Below are 25,987 nucleotides of genomic sequence, written 5' to 3'. Positions count from 1 at the left end.
TTGAATAAGAAGAAAAAAATATTCCAATACATTAAACGTATGAGAGAGAAAAATATAGATGGATGGATTTAAAAAGAGAAAGAGGAAACAGACATTGTAGAATCAAGATGGTTTCTCGAGTAGCATAACAGATGAGAGGTGGATGATATAAATATAAAAGTAGATAGAGAAACGTTGATTCAGGATAAAAGGGAATGAACAAAGAGAAAAGCTGGAATACGAAGAAGTAGCAAGATACGGAGAGGCTAAACTGTCTGCCTCTCATTAAACTGAATTGTCTCTTCAGGAAGATGGGCTTCCTTAATTACTCGACCCTTTCAGCAACTCTGCTTCTTCTTCAAACGTTCCCCGAAATGTCTTTCGTACGAATTGCAATTTGACGAACGCATAAACGAACAAAAGTTAAATCTTTTTTTACTTCCAAATTCTATCTTTTCTTCTTCTTCTTCTTCTTCTTCTTTTTCGTTCGTTTTCTTTTTTCTTTTAAATTAAAAAAAATAATACCACTTGTTCTGAATTTATCTTATATAAAATTATTATAATTAACCTAACGATACTGTAATTAAATATTAATTAAAATGAACGAAGAAAAGAAATGAGTGAAAATATTATTTTTCCTAATTATTATGAATGTAAAAATGAAATCTCTTTGTTCGTATCACTGAGAATTCACTTGAGATGAGATGCATCTCGTGAAGAGATGCGTTGAGACGAAAGTATTGTAAGTATAGGATAAAGAGAGAGAGAGAGAGAGAGAGAGAGAGAGTCAAAGAGAGAGAGGTGAAAAGGAACAAAGGAAGTAAAAACAGAAAGAAAAGAGAGAGAAAGAGAGAAACAAAGAGAGAAAGAGTGAGAGAGAGAGGGAGAGAGAGAGAGAAGAGCCTCTAAATATGCTAATATCCACAACGTTGGGTAATGAGTTCCTTGTGCCACTATGATCTTCCGAATTGCTATGCATATATACGCAGCTATAAACACAACTTTAGATTACTATATGTAGCATATCAAACGCTCCAGGGTATGCGACTTATTGGCCGTTTGAAGCAGCTTGCTCCGTCTGCTGCTCGCTTTCTATCTCCTATTTCCACGCATCGTCTATGTACCATCGCAAATCCTTCTTTATTATTTTCATTTTGGATTCTAATTTATATATGGTTTAGAATATATACGAGTTAAAATACGTTGGACGTCCGTCGATCGAAAAAGACGAGAGAGAGAGAGAGAGAGAGAAGAAAATATAATAATGTTAATAAATAGGCACGTTTATACGTAGAATTAATATTAATAATAATTACTGAAATAATATGTAATTTCATTGGCATTATATTTAATTGTATTTACATAAATTATTTGCTTAAGTCTTTCAAAAAAAAAAAAAAAAAAAAAAAAAAAAAAAAAAAAAAAAAAAAAAATAAAAAAAAAATAAAAAAAAATAAAAAAAACATAAGTTAATAAAATACTCGTGAAAAAAATATATTTTTATTATCTTTTAATTAATATATAAGGATAACTGTAAATAATTATCTATTTGAATTTGTGCGTGTATATGTATATGTATGTGTGCGGCGCGTATATTTGTATTCGTGCGAAGAAAAAAAGTTAACAGAATATTCGTAAAAAAATATATAATCTCTATCGAATATTTGTCTCCATCCAAAATTTTCTCCAATATATTTACAATCAATATATATATTCTTATAGATTACGATCTTTTTCAAAGATCATTATTTTTTCTTTTTTTTTTTTTAAGATTCTAAAATGTTACTATAATCTTAAAATATATTTCAAACGTAAATATTAATAAATATTAAAGTATAAAGATACAAAACAAAAATGAAAAGATATAAAAGAAGCAAAAAGAAAAAAAGAAAGAAAAAAGAAGAAGAAGAAGAAGAAGAATAGAAAAATATTAAAAATATTATCAATCGATAATAATCGCATTATATCCATTCTATTCTATTCTATTATATTTTCTATCATGTATATATTTAAATAGTACGCGAAGTAAAAGATAATCGTAGTAAAGAAAATCGATTTCTTAATTTCTTCTTTGTAAAGGATTTCATCGATGGTCAATAATCGATAAGAATTCGTACGATGCTGCTATTATTCAGGAGAGCACGTTAATCCGGGAAAGGGAGGATTGAGGGGTGGGAGGGGATGGGGGAGAATAGGAAGGCGGCTCTGGTAATTTCCGCAGGCCTCCACCTTCATCTCATATCCGGATCGTCATCAATCCCTCTGCCGGTCCTCCATCACATTTTCAATTTCCCCCACGTATCTCGTTTCCTGCTCCTCTCTTGACCCTCCTCTTGACTCGCCTTCGGTTTTCCTCGATCAATCCTCGATTCCAACCGACGCGTCACTATTTCATCAATCATTTATCTCATTTTTCATTTAATCGAAAAGATTCCTCTTTATCTTAAAAAATATATATTCGCATGTCTCGATATAATTTTGAAAATAATTGTTTAGAATTTTTTCTTTTTCTTTTCGTTTTTTCATTTTTTCATTTCTTCTTTTTCTTTTTTTTTAATTTTTTTTTTTCTTTTTTTTTTCTAATATTATTAGATTACATTATGAATTGACGAAAGGGAAAGATAATGAGTAAAAGATTTTTGATGGAATTAATATAAATGTGAAAATATACATTTTCAGATGAATTTTTCTTTATGAAAATAGATCGACGATGATAATATCCTTATCCTTTAATATTATCGATCGTTTAGGATGAATGATTTAAATATAATGGATGCCATTGATAATGTCGGCTCGATTGAGTTTATATTTATCGGTCGATAAAACATACAAATGGGTATTCTCTTACGCCTCATGTAAGTTAATACAGATATATCAGATGATCAATGTATTTTAATTTTGACGAATGTTGATTAGATAGATATCAATAAATTGTTGAATTTACGAATAAAAAATACAATTTTGTCGAAGTATAATCGATTTTTTCCTCAGATAATAGTTTTCCCTTTTTTCTTCCCCTCTTTATACAACCCTTCCAATAAATTCAAATGAAAATTGTCGTAAATCGTTCGTTCGTTCGTTTAAAATCTTCTTCGTAGAAATTCGATCTTATTAATTCCCTCTCTGGAGGAAGAAAGAGATAAACGAAACAAGGACACGCGAACCATGCGAAACGATTTGGAAATCAGAGTCATGAAATCTTGACGGGCGCGTGGCCCCACGCTGAACACAGCGACGACGGATGACGATGCCTCGGGAAAAACTAGACTAGGCGTTTTTATGGGCCATCAAATTACGCCGACCACCCCATAAAATGTTTAAGCGGACTTCCGTGCAAGACACTCGACCGACGACCAGGCTAATGTCCTTTGGCAAAAGCGCATCCACCTGTCTGTCTCAACTTGTGTTTATCCTATCTCATTTTCATCTCTAATTCATTAATAAATTAAATATAATTTTATAAAATATAAATTGAAATATGATGAATTTCGATATGTTAGTATTTTTCTAACGATTTATTTTCATTTCATTGTTAAACGGTCTCTCGGAAAATTTAATTATTTTCTCTCTCGGATATTTTCAAAATCGATTTTTCTTATTCGATCGATTCGATTTTATCCCGTTACTTTTCATATCCTGTAAAAAAAAAAAAAAAAAAAAGAAAGAAAAGAAAAAGAAGAAAAAAGAAGAATAAGTAAATTAATACGAGATATTATGAACATTTTAAGTATACATTTATGTTCACGCATATAGATAGATTTTAAAAGAAATTATATATACATATGCGCATACGTGTATGTCTTCGTGTGTGTGTGTAGGTACTTACATGATCGATTTTAAATAGGAAGATCCATGACTATACAATTGGCTGTTGTTGTACGATGAATGAATTAGCTTAGCTCGTATAATGGCTAATGATGGCTTTGCACTTGGCACTGGAAGATCTCATGTCCGACTTTGAATAAACGCATAAATAGCAACGGGCCGTGTGTCCGCTAACGCCTTTAATATCGTATCACGAATATAAACGTCAGCCATAATTCAATATTATAATTATATTCTCAAGTAATAGGGGTTTATTGTGCCAATTAATACGCATCGTTAAAGTAATCGTTAGTGATACATTTCGATCGTATTTATAACGATCTATTTGGATTGATTTAGACAAACAATCTTGTACGATTTCTTTCTCTCTCTCTCTCTCTCTCTCTCTATCTCTCTCACTCTGTCTTTCTCTCATTCTATCTTTCTCATTCAAAAATCATGATCGTCTCGAGTAATCCACAGTTCAAACTTTACTATGGGCCGTTTCAATTATCGTTGCTTCGATCGTGTAGGCTCAACGACCGTGCTAATGCCAGTGAAAACAAATAATAATGAAGAAAGCTGACAATGAATAAGTACTTGTAAACAAGATAATAAATTACAACTCTAAATGATTATTTTATGTTGAGCATATATACATTACAAATAAAAGAACAGAATAAGGTACAGAGTTATCCCTATATCTATCTATTTATAATAAATTCAAAGGATATTTAAATATATTTAAGGAAATTATACAAGAGGACAATTATACGGGCTTGTTTCACGTTTCACAAATATATATATATATATATATATATATATATATATATATATATATATATTGTAATTCTTCTTTCTTTCTTTTTTCTCTTTTTTTTTGTCTTTTTTTTTTTATTTCTTTCTTTCTGTTTCGTTCTCTTTCCTTTTTCCCGTTAACGATTTAAACAATTTTTTAATCAGGCGAATAAAAAAAATATAATGAAATATTTGAAACAATAAAAACAAAAACAAAAAAAAAATATATATATATATATGTCTACCTATCACATTTTCAATTCTTTTCATAATTCGTACTCGAATCACTGAGTCACTCGAAGTACGGTCGTTGGAAGGATAATCGAAGGAAATATTTAAAAAGAAAAAAAAATAACGAAGGTGAGGGGATTGCCGTGATGAGGCAAGGTAAGGAGGTGAGAGGAGGTGAGGTATGGGATAGGGGGAGCGGGTGTTGCGGTAGACAGTAGGGAGGGGGATGGGAAAGGGTGTTCGCGCATCTTCCCCGTAGGAAAAAGATAGGCGGACCCTTCCTTCGCTCACATCCTCATAACGCGGTAGTCATTTTAAATGGCTCTCTCTCTCTCTCTCTCTCTCTCTCTTTCTCTTTCTCTCTTTCTCTCTCTCATTCTTCCGGACAGACCACCCATCGTCAAGGAGATCATTGCGTTCCTTTCTTCGATTCCCGTTCGTTTTTTGGCATTTCTACTTAAAATGTAGCCAAAATAAAGAAATTAAAAGTCAGTTTTTGAAAAGATTTTTTTGTTTCTTTTTCTTTTTTTTTTTTTTTGACGATTCTAATTCATATACCCTATGTTCCATTTAACGCGTTTAATCATCGTACGAAATAGTTTAATCGTCGTTAACGATAATAATAGATATATTAATGGATAATCAGAAATTAATTGATATTGATGGATTTATTGATTAATGAAGATTAAAAAGGATTAACGTAAGTCTTTCCTTTTTTTTTGTCGAGTTCGATCTTCTCTCTCTCTCCCTCTCTCTCTCTTTCTCTCTACTATTCCCGTTTTTATTCCCATTTTTTTTATCCCATTCGCCATCTCCTTCTTTCTTCTTCGTCTTCTTTTTTATCCATCTTTTTTTTCTTTTTTTTTTTTTTTTTTTTTTTATTATTATTATTATTTTTATTTTTATTATTATAACCGAGGTAGGTATGTTTCTGGATCTACTAATTGGTCGTAAAGAAAATTATGTTCGAACAAGGGGCGGAGGGAGGGCGTCCTCTCTCGAAAGATCCTCTCACGAGGTCGTAACAGATACCGACTCGTCTCCATTATTCCTCTCTTTTTTTCTTTTCTTTTTTCTTTTTCTTTTTTTTTTCTTTTCTCTTCCTTTCTCTTCCTCCTTCGGTGTTTTTTCCTTCGCGCACGATTTTTCCTCTTGTGATTTTTTTTTCCCCCCTTCTATTCCTCTCGCAAAATCTTTTCGCCATTCAAAGATTATATGATCTTGTAGGATCATTGTTGTTTTCATTCACAGTTACAAACGAAACCAAGAAGATCATTAAAATGATCTAAAAGAGCGTATCATATAAATACCGTTCTATGTAATATTTATTTATTTATTTATTTACTTATTTACTTATTTACTTACTTACTTACTTGCTTATATATATCTAAGTATATTATTTGATAATAAATCATTGCGAACGTTATAGTAAAAATTATTCATTCGTTGTATCATTATCGTTCATGACAATGTAATCATTTTTTTCTTTCGTCTATATTATAGACAATTTGCTTTCTTTAGTATCAATATAGTTAAAAGTCATTATCATCGTAATGGAAAAATATCTAAATAATAATTTAATCTAGTGTAATAATAATTTTCAAACAGTATTTATATATCAAAAAAAGCGTCCAATTATATTTAATTTATATTAATAAAATATACATATATAGATATAGATATATATGTTAAAGTATGTTAATTAGATAACAATTTAATATACACACATATATATATATATACATAAATAATTTTATATAAATCTATATCCCAAGAGGGTATTAGAGATAAAAATTCGTTCGATCGATCGAAACCGATGATTGGAGTTGAGTTAACGAGAAGACGGTAGCACACGATCGACGTTCGTTTACAAAATTTTCATCCGCGAGTCGGGAGCGTTACTCGCTCGAGATGCCGATGGTGGTGGCAAATATATTATGCCTCTCGTAAAATTAACTTTTTACGATCATTTTATGGTCGCGTTGGCGCGCGCGAGAGCGCTGTCCGTCGATGCTTACAACAAGTGCACGGTTGTAGGTGCAGGAGAGTTTGCCAGAGCGCACGCGAAAGAGAAAGAGAAAAAGAAAGAGAGAGAGAGAGAGAGAGAGAAAGAGAGAGAGAAAGAGAGAGAGAGAGAGAGAGAGAGAGAGAGAGAGAATAATTCTCACAGCTGAACATCGTCGCGAAGGGGCTCGTGCCAGCTCGTCACGGATCTCTTTCATCATACGCGTCGGTAGAAGAACACTGTAACCGTTTTTATAGACCACCGATTCTGGCCGATCGTTATGATTTTATGTCGAATAGCGCCTCGATCCAACAATATAATCGTTTAATTTTCCTTCATTGACAGGTGAACGCGAAACGTGATCAAACAAATCTCATATTTCGCATTCGTCTCGTCTATCGTCGATCGTCAATCCTATATCCTTTATTTATCGAAATTCTCAATATTTCGCGATCTCTCTTTAATCTTCATCGTATATTACATTAGTTTCATATGATTTTTCTTATTTGCACATCTTTTGATTTCGTAGGTAATCTCTTTGTTATTTATTTGTTTCTATTTTTTTCTTTGTTTTGTTTTGTTTTGTTATTTTTCTTTTTTTTTTCTTTTTTTTTTATTTCGTTAATCAAATATCCTCTTTAATCATCATATCCCTCATGGAGTTTCTCGTTCAATTGTATAATATTTTTATTAATTATTATGACTTTATTTTATTAAGTATCTCCTCATTTCTTTCATTATCGTTCTTGTTGTTGTTATTGTTGTTCTTGTTACTATTATTATTATTATCGTTCAATTAATTGTTATTCGATTAATCAATTATACTTATTTTAAACACTCTATTACTATGAAATTTCATTCGATTATTATTAAAACTTCTTATAGATTTTATTTTTATGATTTTTCTAATAGATATCACCCTACTTCGTAAATTTCATCCTTGTCGTCATTCAAATTAATTGATCATACTTTTTCCATTCTTTTTTTAAATATTATTATTACAGAATTTTTCATCAACTTCTTCGTTTTAGTTTAACCATTGCTTTCATAAATATTTGTCTTCTCTCTCTCTCTCTCTCTCTCTCTCTCTCTCTCTCTCTTTCTCTTTTTGTTTGTCTCTTCATCGTCGGTGCCACGCGTCGTGCCGTGCACTTCTTGCGTCTGGGTTGCATCACTAATTATCCTCGCTTAGATTAACGACGTGAAAAAGTCGAGAGACATAGTAGTCACACTTTTAAACATATCACGGTCGTGTCGTATTGAATCTAATCGCGTTTCGCGAGAAGAAAAAAATCTCAATGATAGCTAAAGATTTTCTTTTCGCTTACGTTAAATGTCAAACGTTAAGGACGAAACGAACAGATGCATGAACACAAACTGAACAAACTGAAGGGACGAACACGCGATAAATATATTCCCTTCGGGACTCCCTCTATCGAACTTAACTTTCTCTTCGTCGAAAGGAGCACGCGAAAAGGAAAAAAAAAAAAAAAAAGAAAAAAAAAACATAACAAAAAAGAAAAAGAAAAAAGAACGAAAAAAGAAAAAAAAATCCGATTGTAGTCGAACGAGATCAGGTATGAACAGTGAGTACCATAAATTTGTGACCCGAAAAAATTTGGGTCACCAGCTTGCACCAAGGAGTATTTCGAAATCGAACGAATTTCATTTCCCTTTTTTTTTTTTCTTTTTTTTTTACGTTTCTACATTTTTTATTCATAGATACTGTATCAATCTGTAAACGTGTAAGATATTTTTCTCAAAAGTTTGAATTTCGAAAAAGAACGAAAACGAGATAAACGAATAAAGGGGATAAGGAATAGAAAAAGGGAAACGACTAAGGTGATTTCGAAAGTTCCTTGGAAAGCTGCCAGTCGCAAGCAGCCAAGAGCGAGTTCCGTGAAACGCATCGGCTTGGTTGCAAACAATTTATATTTATGAAGCTATTACGAAGGTGGTCTTTCAACCGTCTAAAAAAAGGGATTAACTCGGTGGTATTGTCTTGGAACGTTCGAACGTACGTAGGTATATTAGATCGTTAAAAATCAGAATCTCTTTTGAGACACACACTCTTTTTTTCTTTCTTTCTCTTTCTTCCTTTATCTCTCTCTCTCTCTTTCTCTCTCTATCTCAGTGTCTCTTCGTCTCACTGCCTCTCTCTCTCTCTCTTTCTCTCTCTCTCTCATATCTTCTCTTGATATATAATTCATACTTCGCGGTTCTCCGTCTGCGATTCTTGGATCTGGTATCCTATCTATGCAAACGCAATGTGCATTTGACCGGGTGTATATTTATGTATATAGCTATTATATCTACGATGCCAGCTTGTTTATGCAGATGTCTGTAGTCTTTCCATAGAGTAACGTACATACGTTCGGTGGTTTACATTCGAGTGCGTTCCTGTCCTTTATATACCCGTCCTTACTTCGATAGGAAAAAAAAAAAAAAAAGAATAACATCTTAAAATATTTTCATTCTATAATTTCATTTTATAATTTCGATTATACATTTTTTTATAATTCGATGTCATAGTTCGAAAGGATTGAATAAAATTTCGATATCTAAATAATTCTACATAATTAATAACGATATAATCCATGATTATAACATAATGATAATTAATTATACTTATGTTATAATTATATTTAAATTATATTGTCGAATATTGTCTAATCGTTATACATTTCTGCAACGTTTGTATTTTGTTAAAAAGAGAGAGAGAGAGAGAGAGAGAGAGAGAGAGAGAGAGAAAGGTTAGAATAAAAAAAAAAAAGGAAAAAACAATAAAAAAGTGTGCGCTTTTTCGAAGATGGAGCTTTTGTTTGGGAGTGGGGTGGGGTCGGTGGGGTAGTTAGAATTCGGTCGTTTTTTCACATGCATAGAGACACACGTACATGCGTACGTACGTATACACATACATAGACAGATTCGTACGTGTCCGTGAATCTCGCTTGTGGTTTCTCAGAGGCAAACGTGTGTTTACGTGAGTCGGCGAAAACCGAGACTGAATTCTGAAAGAGCTTCAGACTCCGACGCCGACGACGCGATCATATTATTTTTCTTGAATTATTTATAGGAGCGTTACGAGTAGTGGCAGACTGGGAATGGGAGATATATAGAAATGAGAAGTAGAAGAAAAAAATAAATAGAGAAAAAGAGAATAAACTTAAGTGCATTAGAGCGTGCTCTATGCAACGTGTTCCTCAGTGCGCATATAAACATAATAAATGAATATCTAATGCTGATTCGTTCGATTCGACAAAAAGAATTTTCACGTTTCATCGTCGATTTTTTTCTTTTTTTTTTTTTCATTCTAATATCATCGACAGACTTATAAACTCGTATTATTCATAGCGTTTTAATCTCATGTGTGCCGTTAAACTCGTCTAAAAAATAAAAAAAAAAAAAGAAAAAAAAGAGAGAGAGAGAGAGAGAGAGAGAGAGAGAGAAAGAAAAGAAAAAGAAAAGAAAAAAAAGTACCCGAACAAAAACTTATCCATCATGAAAGAAAGCAATATAATATAAAAGAAAAAAGAAGAAGTAAAGAGAAAGGGAAGAAGAATTTGTGAGCAGAATGAAAGAAAGGAGATGACTTATAACGGTTGTTTATAACCCTAGAGAAAAATTATTATTACAAATTCGTAAGACAAGAGTTGAGGCGAGAAAAGAAACAAGATAGGAGGCGACGAAAGATGGAAAGAAGGAGGAGAAGGAGAGAGAGAGAGAGAGAGAAAAGCAAAGAAAGATCCTGAGAGACTTTGCCTGATGAGGACGGTTCCCATGACGACGCAACCCCAGGAACACGAAACGGTCTAGCCATCCTTCACTCAATACCGACTCGCCATATACTCACGTACCTCTCGTTCAAACTTACCACCACTTTCTCATTGTTGAAACCCTCTTAAGCTTTCTTCCATTCCTTCATACCAGCCCATCCCTTTGCCCTTACTCACGTGATACACCCCGAACGTTTACTTTATTCCTCCCTCTTTCTTTCTTTCTCTCTCTCTCTCTCTCTCTCTCTCTCTTACACGCTATGGCTTTATATTGTATATACATGTAACGCGACGTGGATACAACACAGAATACAAACTAGCAGTTACCGACGAAAAAAGAAAGAGAGAGAGAGAGAGAGGGAGAAAGAGAAAGAGAGAGGGAAAGAGACCCAGGCAAATGCTGTTCGGATTGGAAATCGCTTTATTATGGGTATTGTCCTTTGTCAAACCGTGACCCATTGTAGAAAAAAAAAAAAAAAAAAACGAAAGCTTATGTGCGACTACTCATTAGTTTTATGATTTAAAAAAGGTTGTTGTATACTCAGGTACCTATATTTAATGTAATCTTCTCATTTAATCTTTCACTGTAATTTTCTTCTCCCATTGCCTTTTTTCCCTTTCCCTTTTTCTTTTTCTTTTTTTTTTTTTCTTTTCTTTTCTTTTCTGTTCCGCTCACATTTTCCTTTTCATTCGACTTTCTCTTTTCTTTCTTCCTTTTCTTTTCTTCTTCAAAAATAAGAAAAACCCGTCATATTTCATATTCGTACTAATTGACTATATATATTTATTGTACACTTCAATTTATATATATATATATATGTGTGTGTGTGTGTGTATTTAAGCTGTTTTCAATAGTTATTATAAGTTATAAATATTAGTCTAGCTAGAAAGTAGAAAAGAATATTTTGAAAATAAATGACACATTACAGGAGAAAATTCTTTTTGTATTTGTAAAACGATTTTTACCTGGCGTATTTTTAACTGAAATTTTTTAATCTTTCACGATGTTCTTATCTCAAACGGATTATGCAACTTATGAGATATGTTTGTGCGATGACTTTAATGAAGAACTTTAATAAGGCGAGGAAGTATTAGAACAGGCTCGCTACATCAAAGAGAGACTCTATCGGTGTGTTTGCGATGGTAGGAGCAGTACGGTATATCGTTTCTCTCTTTCTCTCTCTCTTTCACCCTTTTTCTCTCTCTCTCTCTCTCTCTCTCTCTCTCATACTCATAGCATCAAGCGAGAGCAATGGCCAGCCATATTGGAAGTGCCTGGGAGAATCAAGGAAGCTGATTGGCTGTCCTACCATAGCGTCTGCCTCCGAAACGAGAGGGCGTCGCGGTGCAAGTTCTCTATAGCCGAAAGGCGTCTCGACGCTTCGCTAAAAATGGCACGCGTCACGTCCCGCGTGTTATGGGATTCGATCCTTCTCTTCTCTTCTTTTCTCTCTCTCTCTCTCTCTCTCTCTCTCTCTTACTCTAGTTCCCTCTATATTCGTTACGCTTCGATACATTTCGATGCACCCCAGCGAAGCAAAAAGGGTGTAATTTTTATACGTCGAATTATACGACGAACGAATATGTAAAATTATTTTTTCGATATACACACACACACCTAGATAAATTTTATTTTTTTGAATAATTATATAAATGAATATCGTAATAACAGATTATTCGAATTTAAAGGTTGAATTTTCGATGCTAAGATATTTCGAATGAGAAGAGACGACGATATAGATATGCTGAAAACCGTCAACGAAATCTCATTTAAACTTTAGACTTGAAATGAAGGGAGATAAAGAACACCAATGGAGATAATGAAGTAGTGGTTGAAGAAAGTAGAACTTGGTGGACGATTGCGGACTACTTGCGAAAGGGATAGAAAATGTACGTTCGTTGATAGTGATAAGAAGAAATGAAAAAGGGGAAAAGAAATGAGAGATTTCAATTAAGAAAACTTTTACTCTTTCAATCTAGAAGTATAAAAGTTAGTAATATATTAGAACGAAATGAAATCGTTATATGCATATATAGTAGATTTAATGTGACGTCGATTATATACATACATTAAATACATATATAATATACTTGAATGTTGTTTCTTTTTTCTTTTCTTTTCTCCTTCTTCTTTTTTTCTTTTTTTTTTTTTTTTTTGAGGAATATCTATTTTCGTATATGTTGTCGATCGTTTTAACTTCGATCTCTAGATCCGCGAGTCTTGAGAGACGCGCGTTACTCACTGAAAATCCTTATGCTCCATATAAACATCCCCTGCGGGATAAGGAGGCGATAAATATCGATCCATTACAGAGCTTATCGAAAGCGTCCGTTAAAGTCACTCGAGAGTAATAAAAATCAGCGATCGGAAGGGAGACGGAGGGGTCAAGGTTAAGTATCATGTATCTTCTTTTACAATTTTATTCGTTCGAGTGGCGTACTTCGATTATCGCGATTGTTATTACGTTCCTACATGATAAGTTATTAATATTTCACATATTTCATCTTCACGTATCGATTTCAAACGTAAGTAAGTATTACATATATGTCCTATATATATATATATTTAACTAGTCTATGACTTGTCGTTCGTTAACTAGTACCAACACCAAATTCAACATAGAAATACTGTCTGACTATCGTCAGAACGTATTCCGAATTAATTACGAGATTTAATTACGCGCCAAGTACTTACTTTGACGGCAGAGAAGCGGAGCGTGTAATTGACAAATAACCGCCAGACCTTCGAAATGTTTCATAGATATAGCTCATATGTATCTCTTGTTACCTATACGTACAGAGTGTCCCAATAACAAATTTATTAAATAGAAAAAAGACAAAAATAATTTTTGAATTGAATTTGATATATTATAGAATACAAAATGTTAAATAATAATTATAATCATTTGTAAATATATCGAAGAAAGTTAATAATATCAATAAGATCGATGATATTCGAGAGAAAAATTATTTAATGGAAAAAAAGAAGTGTAGTTTTTTTTTGTTCTTTTTTTTTTTTTTTTTTTTTTTTCTTTTTGTTTTTCTCTCCCAATTTTCTTAACGACGAATAAATTAAAAATTGATGATACATTTAACGGACAATACGTTCATTGTTTAGAAATATCCATTAACTTAATATCGAATAATCAATATAGAATTTCTATGATACTTTCAAGTATAGTTATCGTAAACATTGGATAAGTGTTATTGACGAGACGAAAGATCGGTAATAGGAGGAGATTTTTCATTCATTGGTTCCAACGTAAAGAGGAGTATACAATGAGTTCGCTAAAGGAACACCCTGTATATAAATACGTGCTTGTGTGAGTAAGACACCCCTTCGCGATGAAAGAGATGGCTGGAAAGCAAGAGCTTTCTCGTGTCCGGCTATTCTACGCCCTCGACCAATCTCCACCATTCTGTACACACATCGAAAAACTATATCGTCTGTTATTTCAAGCTCGCCTTTCTTCGTCCTTTTCTCTCTCTCTCTCTCTCTCTCTCTCTCTATCTATCTATCTGTCCATCTATCTCTCTCTTTTTATATTTCTTTACAGAACTACTCCCCCTGTTAAATCTTCAATCCCTAATCCTTCGCGTGGCACGTCTTGCCCACATTTTGTCAATCCTGAGGCTTACAGTTCTTTTCCCCTTTTTTCTTCTTGCTTTTATTTTTTTCTTTCTTCCCTCGCCCCCCCCACCGCCCCCGGCCCCCCCCATCCCGTTAAGTTTGTATCGTCCTAAAAGGTCAAAGACAAACGCTTATTCAGCCCTTTTAAGTTTCGTCTTTTAATTTGTGAAATATCAGGAATATTTTCTTTCGACGATACATATTAATGATGAAAAAGGACGTACCTGCAGATTGATTGAAAGAAAATGACTGGTCATGGATAGATTATGATAAGTAATTAGAATTTTTTTCATCTTCTAAACGGAAAAATGTCTATAAAATTAATCGAATTGAATTATCGACTGGAGATTATTTTCTTTTTTTTCTCATTACGAAATAAATCTCATGGTTGATTATTAATCAATTGATTAAAACGATTTAAAAAAAAAAAAAAAAAAAGAACAAAATAATTATCATATATTTTTAGTTATGCTTGATGTATTCAAGTATATAAAATATACTTTATATATTTTATATACTTGGATATATTAATAATATATTGAAATATTTCAAGAAATAATTTCTTATATTTATATATTTATATATTTTCCTATACTGTAATTGATTAATTTATATTCAATTAAATATTAATAATATATTGACATATTTCAAGAAATAGTTTCCTATATTTATATACTTATATATTTATATATTTTCCTATTCTATAATTGATTAATTTATATTTAATTGAAGATATTTCATAAGATATATCTCTTACCAAAAAAAAAAAATAAAAAAAAATAAAAAAAAATAAAAAAAAATAAAAAAAAATAAATAAATAAATAAGACAGTAACAATGTAAAGTCTTATATATCACATAGATCGGAGAAAGATAGAGATAGAGAAAGGTAGGAAGAGAGAGAAAAAAAGAAAGAGAGAGAGAGAGAGAGAGGTAGGTAGAGAGAAAGAGAAAGAGAGAAAGACGCATAACATTTTTCGTGGGACGTCGTAAAGCGGTTTTCAGTTTTCAACACCGTGAATGAACGTAGCCTTCGTTCCATCTTCCGCATAACTTTCTTCATCTACCTTTCTTATACCCGTACCTTGTTCCCGCCATTTCCATCTCCTTTCATCTCGAACCCTCGCGTAGCTACGCCATAAACTTACCACCGGAGGAGAATCGACGGCGACGGGAGGCAAAACTTCGGGAGAAAGCATACCTATTCGATTTCAACTTTGAGTTTTGCGGAGAAAACGAAATTCGTTTTTCGAATTGGATTAGATATTCCTTACCTCTCTATTTGTATGATGTAGTCATCTTATCTATTCCTATTTCGAAAATTCGCGAAAAGGATTTTATTTGTATAAATCAAGTATATAGATAAACAGAAAAAAAAGGGAAAGAAAGTATTATAATATAATAATAATTAATCGATTTTATATCGAGAAACAAATTTTGATATATATTTAATATATATATATATTATATATGTAAGTACCATACTATATAAAGTTCGATATTATACATAATAGGTACTTAGCGAATTTGTAAGTACTTTTTAAGAGTAAGTTTTTCAACGTTGAAAGTGCATTGAGCGAGTAGTTATAGACTGTATTCCCATTAAGCGATGTACAAGCTATGGAACTTTATACCTGGTGCGATATAAGCTACTAAAGCTCGTATAAAAGCTCGCAAGAGTGCGAGCTTTATCCGTTACGAGGGACCTTTGGAAAAAAAAATCGTGCAAAGTCTTGGGAAAAGACGTGGTAGATTTATTATAGATATACACCTATATATATCTATATATACTATATATATTATATATATATATATATATATATATTATATATTTTATTGTTTCTCTGTTCCAGGCTGAAGTTTTTCTTCTTAAACCTGTAGATAAAAGGCCTCAAAGTGTTCGGCGCCGTGGAAACGCCGTTTCACCCGTTCGAGCTGTGCAGGTTAATAATATTTATTTGTCATATATTTTTCCGTCTATATAAAAAATATATTAGGATTTAGCTCAATGGATAAAAAGTGTGATCGTTTTGAAAAAGGATGGAATATCGTATAAAGTAATTCATTATTTAAGAAAAAAAAAATAGAAAAAAAAAAGAGAGAAAAAGAAAACATAAAATCCAAATACACTTTTCTATGTAATTCCATTTTTCTCTTGGTAGTTGTGATATAATAAAAAGTTCTTTTACGCATATGTCTTCCCATAAAATCGTGAATCAGAGAAATTACTTTTTCATGTATGTAGATACTATCGATAGATATATATATATATATATTTTCGAAAAGGAATTAATTGAGAAAATAATCATTATTTAATTTTATTTTGAAATCTTTAAGTTTTATCGACGTTAAATGAGATAACTTTCGTCTTTCGTCATCCATCATAAAATTTGATTCGATTGGCTTAAGTAACTCTCATTATGTTAGATGGAAATAATTCAAAGAAAACAAAAATATTTCAAGTTCATTCATGTACTTACTTATCTGTTTATTCAATTGAAAAATATTGAATGAATCAAACATACGTTTTTTTATTATTTTAGGTTTTCCCGCGTGTACCAGCCCGGAACACTGGCCGGTATACAAGGTGAGATTCTAATTATATTATTTATAATTATTATTTAACGAGACAAATATCTTTTCAATATTCCCGTTCATTATAAGGGTTGGAATTATTCCAATAATTTAATATTATACAAACGTTTCTTACGATAAATACAAAATAAAAGTTTCAAATGGAGAAACATGAATCGTTTAACATAATACCCAAATTCAAAATATCTGATATACGATATAAAATATATATATATATTCGAATGAAAAAATTCAACGAATACTTCCAACCCTTTATTATTCATTATACTTGACACTTTTTAAATATATCGAGAAAATATTACAATGATGAATGTTACCTTGGCAATCGTTGATCGTGCAGCTGTAAAATATTTGAGAGAAGAAAAACAAAGCAAAAAAAAAAAAGAAAAGGAGAAAACAAATACAAAAAAAAAAAAAAGAGAATATACGTAAAATCTTCGTAAAACAAGAAGAGAAATTATTCATCCATCCTTAAAAATATTCATCCCAATGTTACAATGTGATCTATCTAAAAGTATTTCGTAGTATCACACCTCAATCGTTTATCATTCTCAAATAAAATTATTCGCAGTAAATAGACGAAGATTGTACGTAGGTATACTAAAGTCGTCGTATTAAAGAGCATAGTTACTAAACCGCGGATATAACCTATAAATGGGCGTAATGCTATAAAGTCCATTCATGATCGCGTACAACAAACGTCGGCCGGTTCGCGTCACCCGCTCGTACGGGATTTATCACGTTGCTATTCGTAAAGTGTCTTTCCTACGACGAGTTGGCACGTTGGTGTGTGTAAATAAGTATACACGATTTCCCGTGAGAGATTTTTCTCATTCGCATTGTTTTTCAAAGTTTTTACGTCTGGAGACGTAAATAGGGTGACGAAAAAGAGAAGAATGTGAGAAGAAGGGGTGGTGGAAGGGGGGAGGGGGGGGGAGAATTAGACGAGAGATGTAAGTCAGTATACGACTTACTCCCTCTCTCTACACGTTTTTATCGTAAATCTCTATGCTGAATTATAAGTTATCGACTTTGATAACGATTGTAATGAATAATCGTGAGAATAATAAAAAAGAAAAAAAAAGAAAAAAAGAAAAGAAAAAGAAAAAGAAAAAGAAAAAAAATCACCGACAAGACAAAGATTAAGGAAAGGAATTATCGTTTAATAATTATTAACGAGGAAGCTTTAAAGAGGATTTCAAGAATAATCGATCTCGGCGATTCGATTCACCGTGTCGTTCTCGCGTATAGTGCTATCTGGTGAGGGGAGGGGTGGCGGCGCGGGATGAATGGATGGATGGATAAATGGATGGATGAATAAATGGATGGACGGATGGATGAACGAGTGGATGGATGGATGGATGAACGAATGGACGAACGGACGGACGGACGGACGGACGGACGGACGGATGGACGGACGTACGTACGGACGGATGGGTGGATGGATGGACGGCCGCTCGGACGAAAAGCGTGTGTGCAGTCAGAGTTGTTGTCAGACCGTTTTACTTTACTGCCCATAAAAGTACATACCGAGATTTAGACTGCACAATACCGGCATGACGTATTGCCGTCTCTCTTTCCCTATTTACCACTCTATCTTTCTATCTCTGTTTCTCTATCTCTCTTATTCTCTCTCTCTCTCTCTCTCTCTCTCCCTCTTTCTCTCTTTCTCTCTTTCTCTCTCTCTTTCTCTGTCTGTCTCTCTATCTTTCTCTCTTTCTGTCTCTTCCTCCCTCCTACACATTTCCTTTGCCACGGTTAACCATGAAACGATTTAGGATACTAACGCACCACGCGGACACTACACACATGTTATCCTCGTCACAGGGGTGTGATCCACGAGGTCGTTTCTTCGAGTACGCATGCGATTAGGCGGGAACAGTATTATCTGGATTAAATCTAAATTGATAAAGGATAAAAAATATCATATTCGAGGATTGATATCTTACAATATCAAAGAGAAAAATATAATTTGATAAAATTAATTTTTGTATAAATAGAAGAAACAGGAATTTCATATAAATATAACCAATGGATTATATGGAATTGATCCAATGATCACGTCTATATCACGTATCCTTTTTCGATAGGATCATCGGACGGATAGATAGGAAGATAAATCAGACATTTAAGTTCTCTTCCTCATTAGCGTCGTAAGAGAGGAGGAAGAAGAGATTCAAGAATACGTGGCGGGGTTTGCGGTAGACGCACCTGCCGTTCATTCGTCGCTTCGATCCAGGTCATCGGCTACATAGTCAAAGACCGTCTTTCCCTTTTTGTCTTGCTAGAAAGATTTTGGAAAAGAGCGCGATATACCGTTGAGAGGGCAGAAAAGTCTGTAGCGTTCGACGAGTGTCTAACGTGGATAAGAGAGAAAGAGAAATAAAAGAAAAAGAGGGGAGAGAAAGAAAGCGAGAGAGAATGAGAGAGAGAGAGAGAGAGAGAGAGAGCGAAAAGAAAGAGGAAGAGGGACGATAGAAAGAGTGGGAGGTAGAAACGAGAGAAAGAGAGAGAGAGCGAGAGAGAGAGAGAGAGAGAAAGAGAGAAAGAGAGAGCAGATTAGAGCATACGAGTTTTCGCTGGTAGAGGGGGAACAGCAGTGGGAGTAGAGGAGGGAGGGAATACGTTCGACAGCGTAACTCTAGTATTGAAACGTTCCACAAGATAGCGCGAGTGTCGCCTTCCAGTCCGTTCGGCTCAGAGCAGTGGACAGAGCTCTCAGTTGACGCTTGACTCGGCTCAGCGAGGGCAACGAGAAGAAAGGGGGTCTTGCCATGTGTGCGTATGCGTGATCGTGTATGTGTCGTCTTTTCGGAAAAAAAAAAAAAACTCGATGAAGGTAGATCCCGCTACGTTTGCCATTTGAAGGAGACCGCTGCACGTATACATATATCTTCGAATGGTTTTGCTTTTCTACGTGGGAAAATAAAAGCCTGTGTTGCAATAATCTCTTGTTGGGATACTACCTGGATTCGGGAGCGCGAAAGGGAAAAGAAACTTTTTTCCCTCTCGAAGAGCCTCGGTCGGGCCGATCAAGAACGTCCTCTTTCTCTTTGAATACATGTTTTTCTCTCACACTTTCATACACGCTATTTCTTGCCCGTTTACTTTCCTGTGTATCTCTATATGATTGATATATATGTGTGTCTATATACATATATATATGCACATATATATATACACATATATATATATATATATATATATATATATATATATCGTATCTTTCTCACTCTTTCTCTCTCTCTCTCTCTCACTCTTTCTCTCTCACACACATACTCTTTCTATTTCTCTCTCCCTCTCTCTCTCTCTCTCTCTCTCCCTCTCTCTTTCTCCCTCTCTCCCTTGGTGACGGGTAGTGCGCACTGTGTTCCGAGTGACGTTCCTTCGGGAAAAGGACAGAGACTATAGTTATGAGGGTGTTGAAGACGACAACGACGACGACGACAGTGCTGACAGGTTCCGTCATTAAGGAAGGAAAAAGAGGGACGACACGCGGCCGGTATATTCCCGCCGCTCGCGGAACGTCCGCGGTGACGTTCTTTACGCAGTGAAACGATACAGCGATTGCCAAGTGAAAACACTCGAGGAATTATCCTCGATAATAGAGACTCGTTAAAACCCGAACGAACAATCCCAAGCGAAAAGAAAGACGTCAGATATTATCTAGTTTTATTAAATCGTGCTGTGTCGTTGTTTTTTTTTTCCTCTCCTCTATATATATATATCTCTATCTCTCTCTCCTGGACCATCGTGGATTCGGACACGGCAACGATACTTGGAACGTGTATCCCGAATTTGGACATTCTGGTGGACACCTGTACCAACGACCTGGTCTGCACGTGGCTCCTGTCACCCGCCATTGTCGACCCGCTCGACGACGTTACGCTCATCGTCGTTTAACGGCCGACGCGACGACGCGACGACTTGGCTCGTATAATTTATCGCGCCTTCGTCCTCCGGCCGTTCTTCCGTCCCTCCCGCAACCCGCTCCTTCTCCTATCACTGACTCGTTCCACCGACCCCTTTCTCCCTGCCCCCATCCGACCCATCGCCCTCCCCTCCTTACTCGTGGTTCCTTACGATCGGTACGCGCGCTCTTTATTTACTCTCGGTCCGCCTTGCTATGCTCGCACCACCGGCGGCGGCGAACCCTCGGTGCTGATCCTCGCACTTTGTCGCGCGCGTCCGCTCCTCGATGACGTGCCGCCTCGCTTCTCGCTGAACGCCACCCGGTCGATCGGTTCTTTCGAGCTTCTTCCTTCCCCCCACCCCCTTTTATCCCCTTACCCCGCAACCCGATCTTCTCTCTATCACGTTCACCTCCTCCTCCACCTCCTCCTCCTCCTCTTCCTCCTTCTCCTCCACCTCCACCACCACCACCACCTGACATCCTCTGCGATCGCTCGTCGGCGTGGGTGCCACGGTTTCGCCGTCGTCCCTCGACATCGGCGTTATAACATCGGCAATAAACCGGCACCATCTGCACCATCACCGATCACGTGGCTTGCTCAACGGCTACGCTGTACGACAATGTACACGCCGCGCCGCTGTGCGGCTCCGGCGTGGGCCACCCTGGCTCCGTCACGCCGATGGGGACAGCTACCGGAGCGGGGCATTCCACCGGGGTGACCTGGTGGACCATGATGAACGGTTCCCTCTACGACGACAGTCCACCGCCGGTACAACCTGCAGCTTCAACCCTCGTATCGTTACAACAACAACAACAGCAACAACAACAACAACAGCAGCAACAGAATTCAACTGGAGGTTCCCATCAGCAACAGCAACAACCCCAACAACAAGCAACGACACCGACCTCTCCAGGTGTCCCAGCATCATCAGGCACGACCGCACCATCGGCACCTTCAGCGAGCGCCAGTTCGACCTCACCGAGCGCCTCCTCGGTCGCGAGCAACAGCGCGACGGGACCGCTCCATATACCAGCAAAAAGACTAACGGCTACCCCAGGTGGTGCAAGCGGAGCCGGCTCGAGTTACGGGGAAGTAACCTGTGTCGAGGCATCATCTGTTGGTGCGGCTGGGGCCGCGGCATCGGGCGTGATACGACACTCGCACTCGTCCTCGGCAGGCTCGCAAGGCGGTTGGAGTTATAGTCCTCATCATCCGCAGGACTCTCATTACTCCTCCGCGGCGAGCGAATCGTTGAATCATCATCAAACATACGGGGCTAACAACCCCCCGACGTATTACAATCTGGCGGCCGATCCGACCTCGACGTCCGGTTCCTCGAGGGACAACCGGAAAACCGGATCTACGGTGACCTTTTGGTCGCCTGCAACCGCGACCGTGGCCTCAGCAGCCACCACACCTGATTATAAGCCTTATAATTCTGCTGGGGCTGCTACTGTAAGCGGATCATCCAGCGGTGCAGCAGGTGGTACCTCCTCGGTTACGGCAGCGGCTACAGGACCACCCGATCCTACGGTATCATCTTGTCATCAGAGTAGCTTTGGTCAAAGCTGGTGTAATTACGCGCCTTACACTACCGCGAGGCATCATCATCCAGTTGACACAGCTGCTCATCATCATCCGCACTCGCAACCGACTGTTCCATATTTAACACCCTCCGCGGCCGACGATCGGGGCAGAGTTGCAGCCGCGATGGTCGCCGCGGAAGGAACCTTCCCTCACGATGGTTATGGCGGACTAAGGAACTATGGGGCACCCGAGCCCGTCACCTCTAGTCCCTATCCACCCCCAGGTAAGCATCGACTCTGACACCTTTTCCGTCTCTCTCTCTCTCTCTCTCTCTCTCTCTCTCTCTCTTTCTTCTTTTCTCTCTCTCTCTTTTTCTCTCCTGTTCGAGCCTGCAACGTGCGAGCCGCGGCTCCAACTTTATTGGCGGCCGTAACTCGTAAAACTCAGGCGCGCGCCTCCGATCAGCTGATCTGTTCCAAGGCCCCGTGTCATCCTCCCCTCTTATCCTTTGCTCCCTACTTCTAACCATATTTCTCCTAAAAACGATTCACTATCCTACTTATGAAACTTATGCCATCCGCTTTTTCTTTTCGTTTTTCTCTTGTCCATTTTTCTTTCTTTTTCATATCTTATATTTTATTTTATTTTCATAGAATTTCTAGTTTATTTTATGATTTTCTCTACTCTTTCCTCTCTCTCTCTCTTTCTATTTCTCTCACTTTTTCTCTCTATTTCTCTTTCTCTCTCTCTCTCTCTCTCTCTCTCTGTATATATATATATATATATATATATACACATCTACCTTGTACACAATTCTTATTTATCGGCTAGATCGCTCCTACCTGCAAAGTCGTACACACGGCGACCCGATAAAGCGAGTTATCGCTACTCGAGTTAATAGTATGCGTAGAAAGAGAAAGAGAGAGGAACAGAAGAGCGAGTGAGAGAAGGAAAGAGATGTGCGCGCGCAAGCTTGCTACAATGTGTATACATACATACATACATACATATATATATATATATATATATCTGTATTACGAACATATATATCACATACAAAGTCTTTCTCAAAAGTACTGCGTCTAGTGTACGCAGCTCCCAATAGATGGCAGCGCTATTATCTTTGCCCGTTCACTTCGTACGCTGCAAGAAAGTGCCGCCACTTGCTTCCTATCGTCAACTCCATACACGTACGCTTCTATGCGTATATATAAATATATATATATATATATACATATGTGTGTATGTATAGTGTTCGTCCCGTTCTCTTATATACGAATGGATGAGCGAACGTCGAGTAACGAGCTTGAGCAGGTGGACTTGCAAAGCTTTTTTATATCGAAAACAAAAAAAGAAAATCGCTGTTCCTTTCCATTCAATTTATCATCGAACTCGATCATATAAAATTTTCTTTGGACATTTAATTAATCCTCCCGATTTCTTTATGGCATAACTTGATTTCCAATTTTATTTGTTTATAGATAATTTTCAAATCGTTATCTGAAATATGCTAAGATTTTCTAGGAATTTATACATTATTATTTATATATTATATTATATATATATATATATATATATATATATATATATATGTTTAAAAATATTTCATTCCTTGTTGTCAGATGTCCCGCGTAAATTTTTCGAATTTCAATATGATAAACGATAACGCAAACGTTCGATATATTTTAAAGGAACCAGATATTCAATCGAGATTCTTTACCTCTTCCTGTTATACCTTATTCATAAGGTTGTTTGAAAGGAGCAAGAGTAGAAATATCGATTTCTTTCCAATCGATGTTATTTTCCTGTTATATATCTACATATACGTATATACATACGATAAAGTTTCTACTGGTCGACGAACGTTGGACGGTGATATTCTTTTATCTGAAATATTTTCTCCCCTTGATTGTACATGGTTATTCGCAAACACTATATTCCACATTGTCCCTTTCAATCGTTTTATCAATTTTTTGACGACATCAAATGATCGAATGAAAATTTTTACGCGAGAATTTTCAACTTGGAAAGTGATCTATAGATCTTTTTTTTTTCTTTTTTTTTTTTTTTTTTTTTAACTCAAGGAAAATAAAAAGGAACGTTCTATTGGAGTCGCGTACGATTTGTAAATTCGATTAAATTCGTAATATCGTATATGTGAAAACAAACGGGCGAGAAAAAGTTAACAGTGACATTCGGGAAAAGTTAATAGCGTAATCGTTACAACAAAAATCGATATGCCGCGTCGTTTGATTCATGGTTTCGCTCATAAGAACGAACTGGTCTCTCTCTCTCTCTTTCAAACGCGTCGACATTCGCGAGAATCCTGACCTTTGTTAAATAATTTGCATATTTTCACGGTTTTAGTGGGCAATAAATTCCTGTCGCTTAGGCAATTATACTACACTGCGTAGGGAGACAGGGAGAGCGTTTGTTATGCCTTTATTATGTCCATATGGCTTAAGTTCGATCAATCGAAATATCCAAATGTACAGTCGATTAAAACTCATCAAAGTAATTATTTCGTTGAGTTGCTTGGACAGGTCCGAAGTAAAATTAATGTTTCCGAAGGAAGAAAAAAAGAAAAGAAGAAAAAAAAAGAAAGAGAAAAATAGAAAAGAAGGAGGGAAAAAAAATAACAAGAGAAAAATAGAAATCGTCCTTAAAAAAAAAAAAAAAAAAAAAAAAAAATAGAAAAAAAATAGAATCGTTTCTATGGTAAATTTAGAAAAATTTTTCCATTTACTTTATAACATCTCCGAAAGGACGATCAACTCGACGTTTAAATAACTTTACTGTGAGAACAAAAAAATAATTAAAAAAAAAGAGAAAAAAAAAAGAAAAGAGAAAAAACAAGGAAAAAAAAAAAAACAAGAATGATAAATGAAATGAATTTGAGAGAGATATAATGAATTATGCGGAATAATTTATGCTAATCGTCGTTGTTATAAATAACTAAGTCGAATGATTAGATCTAACGCACATTTCGTAATCTCATCCTCTCGCATAAGTTATGGTTTATACCACCGTAAGAGAAATGTTTCCTTTTTCCTATGCAAACGATTCACGTAGCAGGTTTTTCTTCAAGTAGAAACAGGAACCACCGGCGTGAGTAAAGAAACTGCTTCATGAATAGCACTAACTACTTACTAGCTAGTTGAATCTTCTTGGTATGAGAACAAGAGAGAGAGAGAGAGAGAGAGGATGAGGGAGCAGAAAGTCGGAGAAGTTACTAATAGTTCCGCGAGCCACACCAAAGACCTAACGTTTTTCGTTTGGATAATACAACCGGTCCAATTATATCATACCGTTTCGCCGTTCTCAAGAACGGCTGGCGACTCTCCGACACAACCCTCCTGTGCATGCATATATATATATATATATATATATATATGTGTATGTATATGTATATATATATATATATATCTATATCTATATACACACCGACTTAGCATACATACAGCCTGCACTCACGTACTCAACACAAGTTCTATCTTACGTTAGAAGTTCCATTTCAGGAACGAACATTGATCCTCTTAGTGCCCCTGTTCTTTCGATTTTGGATTTCCTATTTCGTTCTTCAACTGAATTTACAATTTCTTTCCTTTTTTTTTTGTCTTTTATTTTATTTTATTTTATTTTATTTTATTTTATTTTATTTTTTTTTTTTTTCATCTAGGAGAATGGAAAATTATTAATACGATTTGGGAACAGTGATTTCAAAAGGGA

General features: G+C 35.6%; 1 protein-coding gene across 3 annotated transcripts in view; it reads left to right on the top strand.

Annotated features, from left to right (window-relative positions):
* Nucleotides 1-25,987, top strand: part of LOC118445943 (uncharacterized) — a 67,869-nt gene that overhangs the window by 40,979 nt on the left and 903 nt on the right. For 2 of the 3 annotated variants that reach the window (XM_035876067.2, XM_035876066.2), the window contains exon 1: nt 19,554-22,541. In XM_035876067.2, the coding sequence (XP_035731960.1) occupies nt 21,410-22,541 (1,132 nt within the window). In that variant the 5' untranslated portion in view covers nt 19,554-21,409. Of the gene's footprint in view, nt 1-16,075; nt 16,166-16,765; nt 16,810-19,553; nt 22,542-25,987 lie in introns of those variants that run through there. The other variant, XM_035876070.2, reaches the window with a different exon arrangement.

This window comes from Vespa mandarinia, chromosome 4 (assembly GCF_050613455.1).
Source record: "Vespa mandarinia isolate Hongniang chromosome 4, ASM5061345v1, whole genome shotgun sequence".
Lineage (NCBI taxonomy): Eukaryota > Metazoa > Arthropoda > Insecta > Hymenoptera > Vespidae > Vespa > Vespa mandarinia.
Note: the sequence above shows the minus strand (reverse complement) of the source record. Positions and strands in the feature narration are given on the sequence as shown.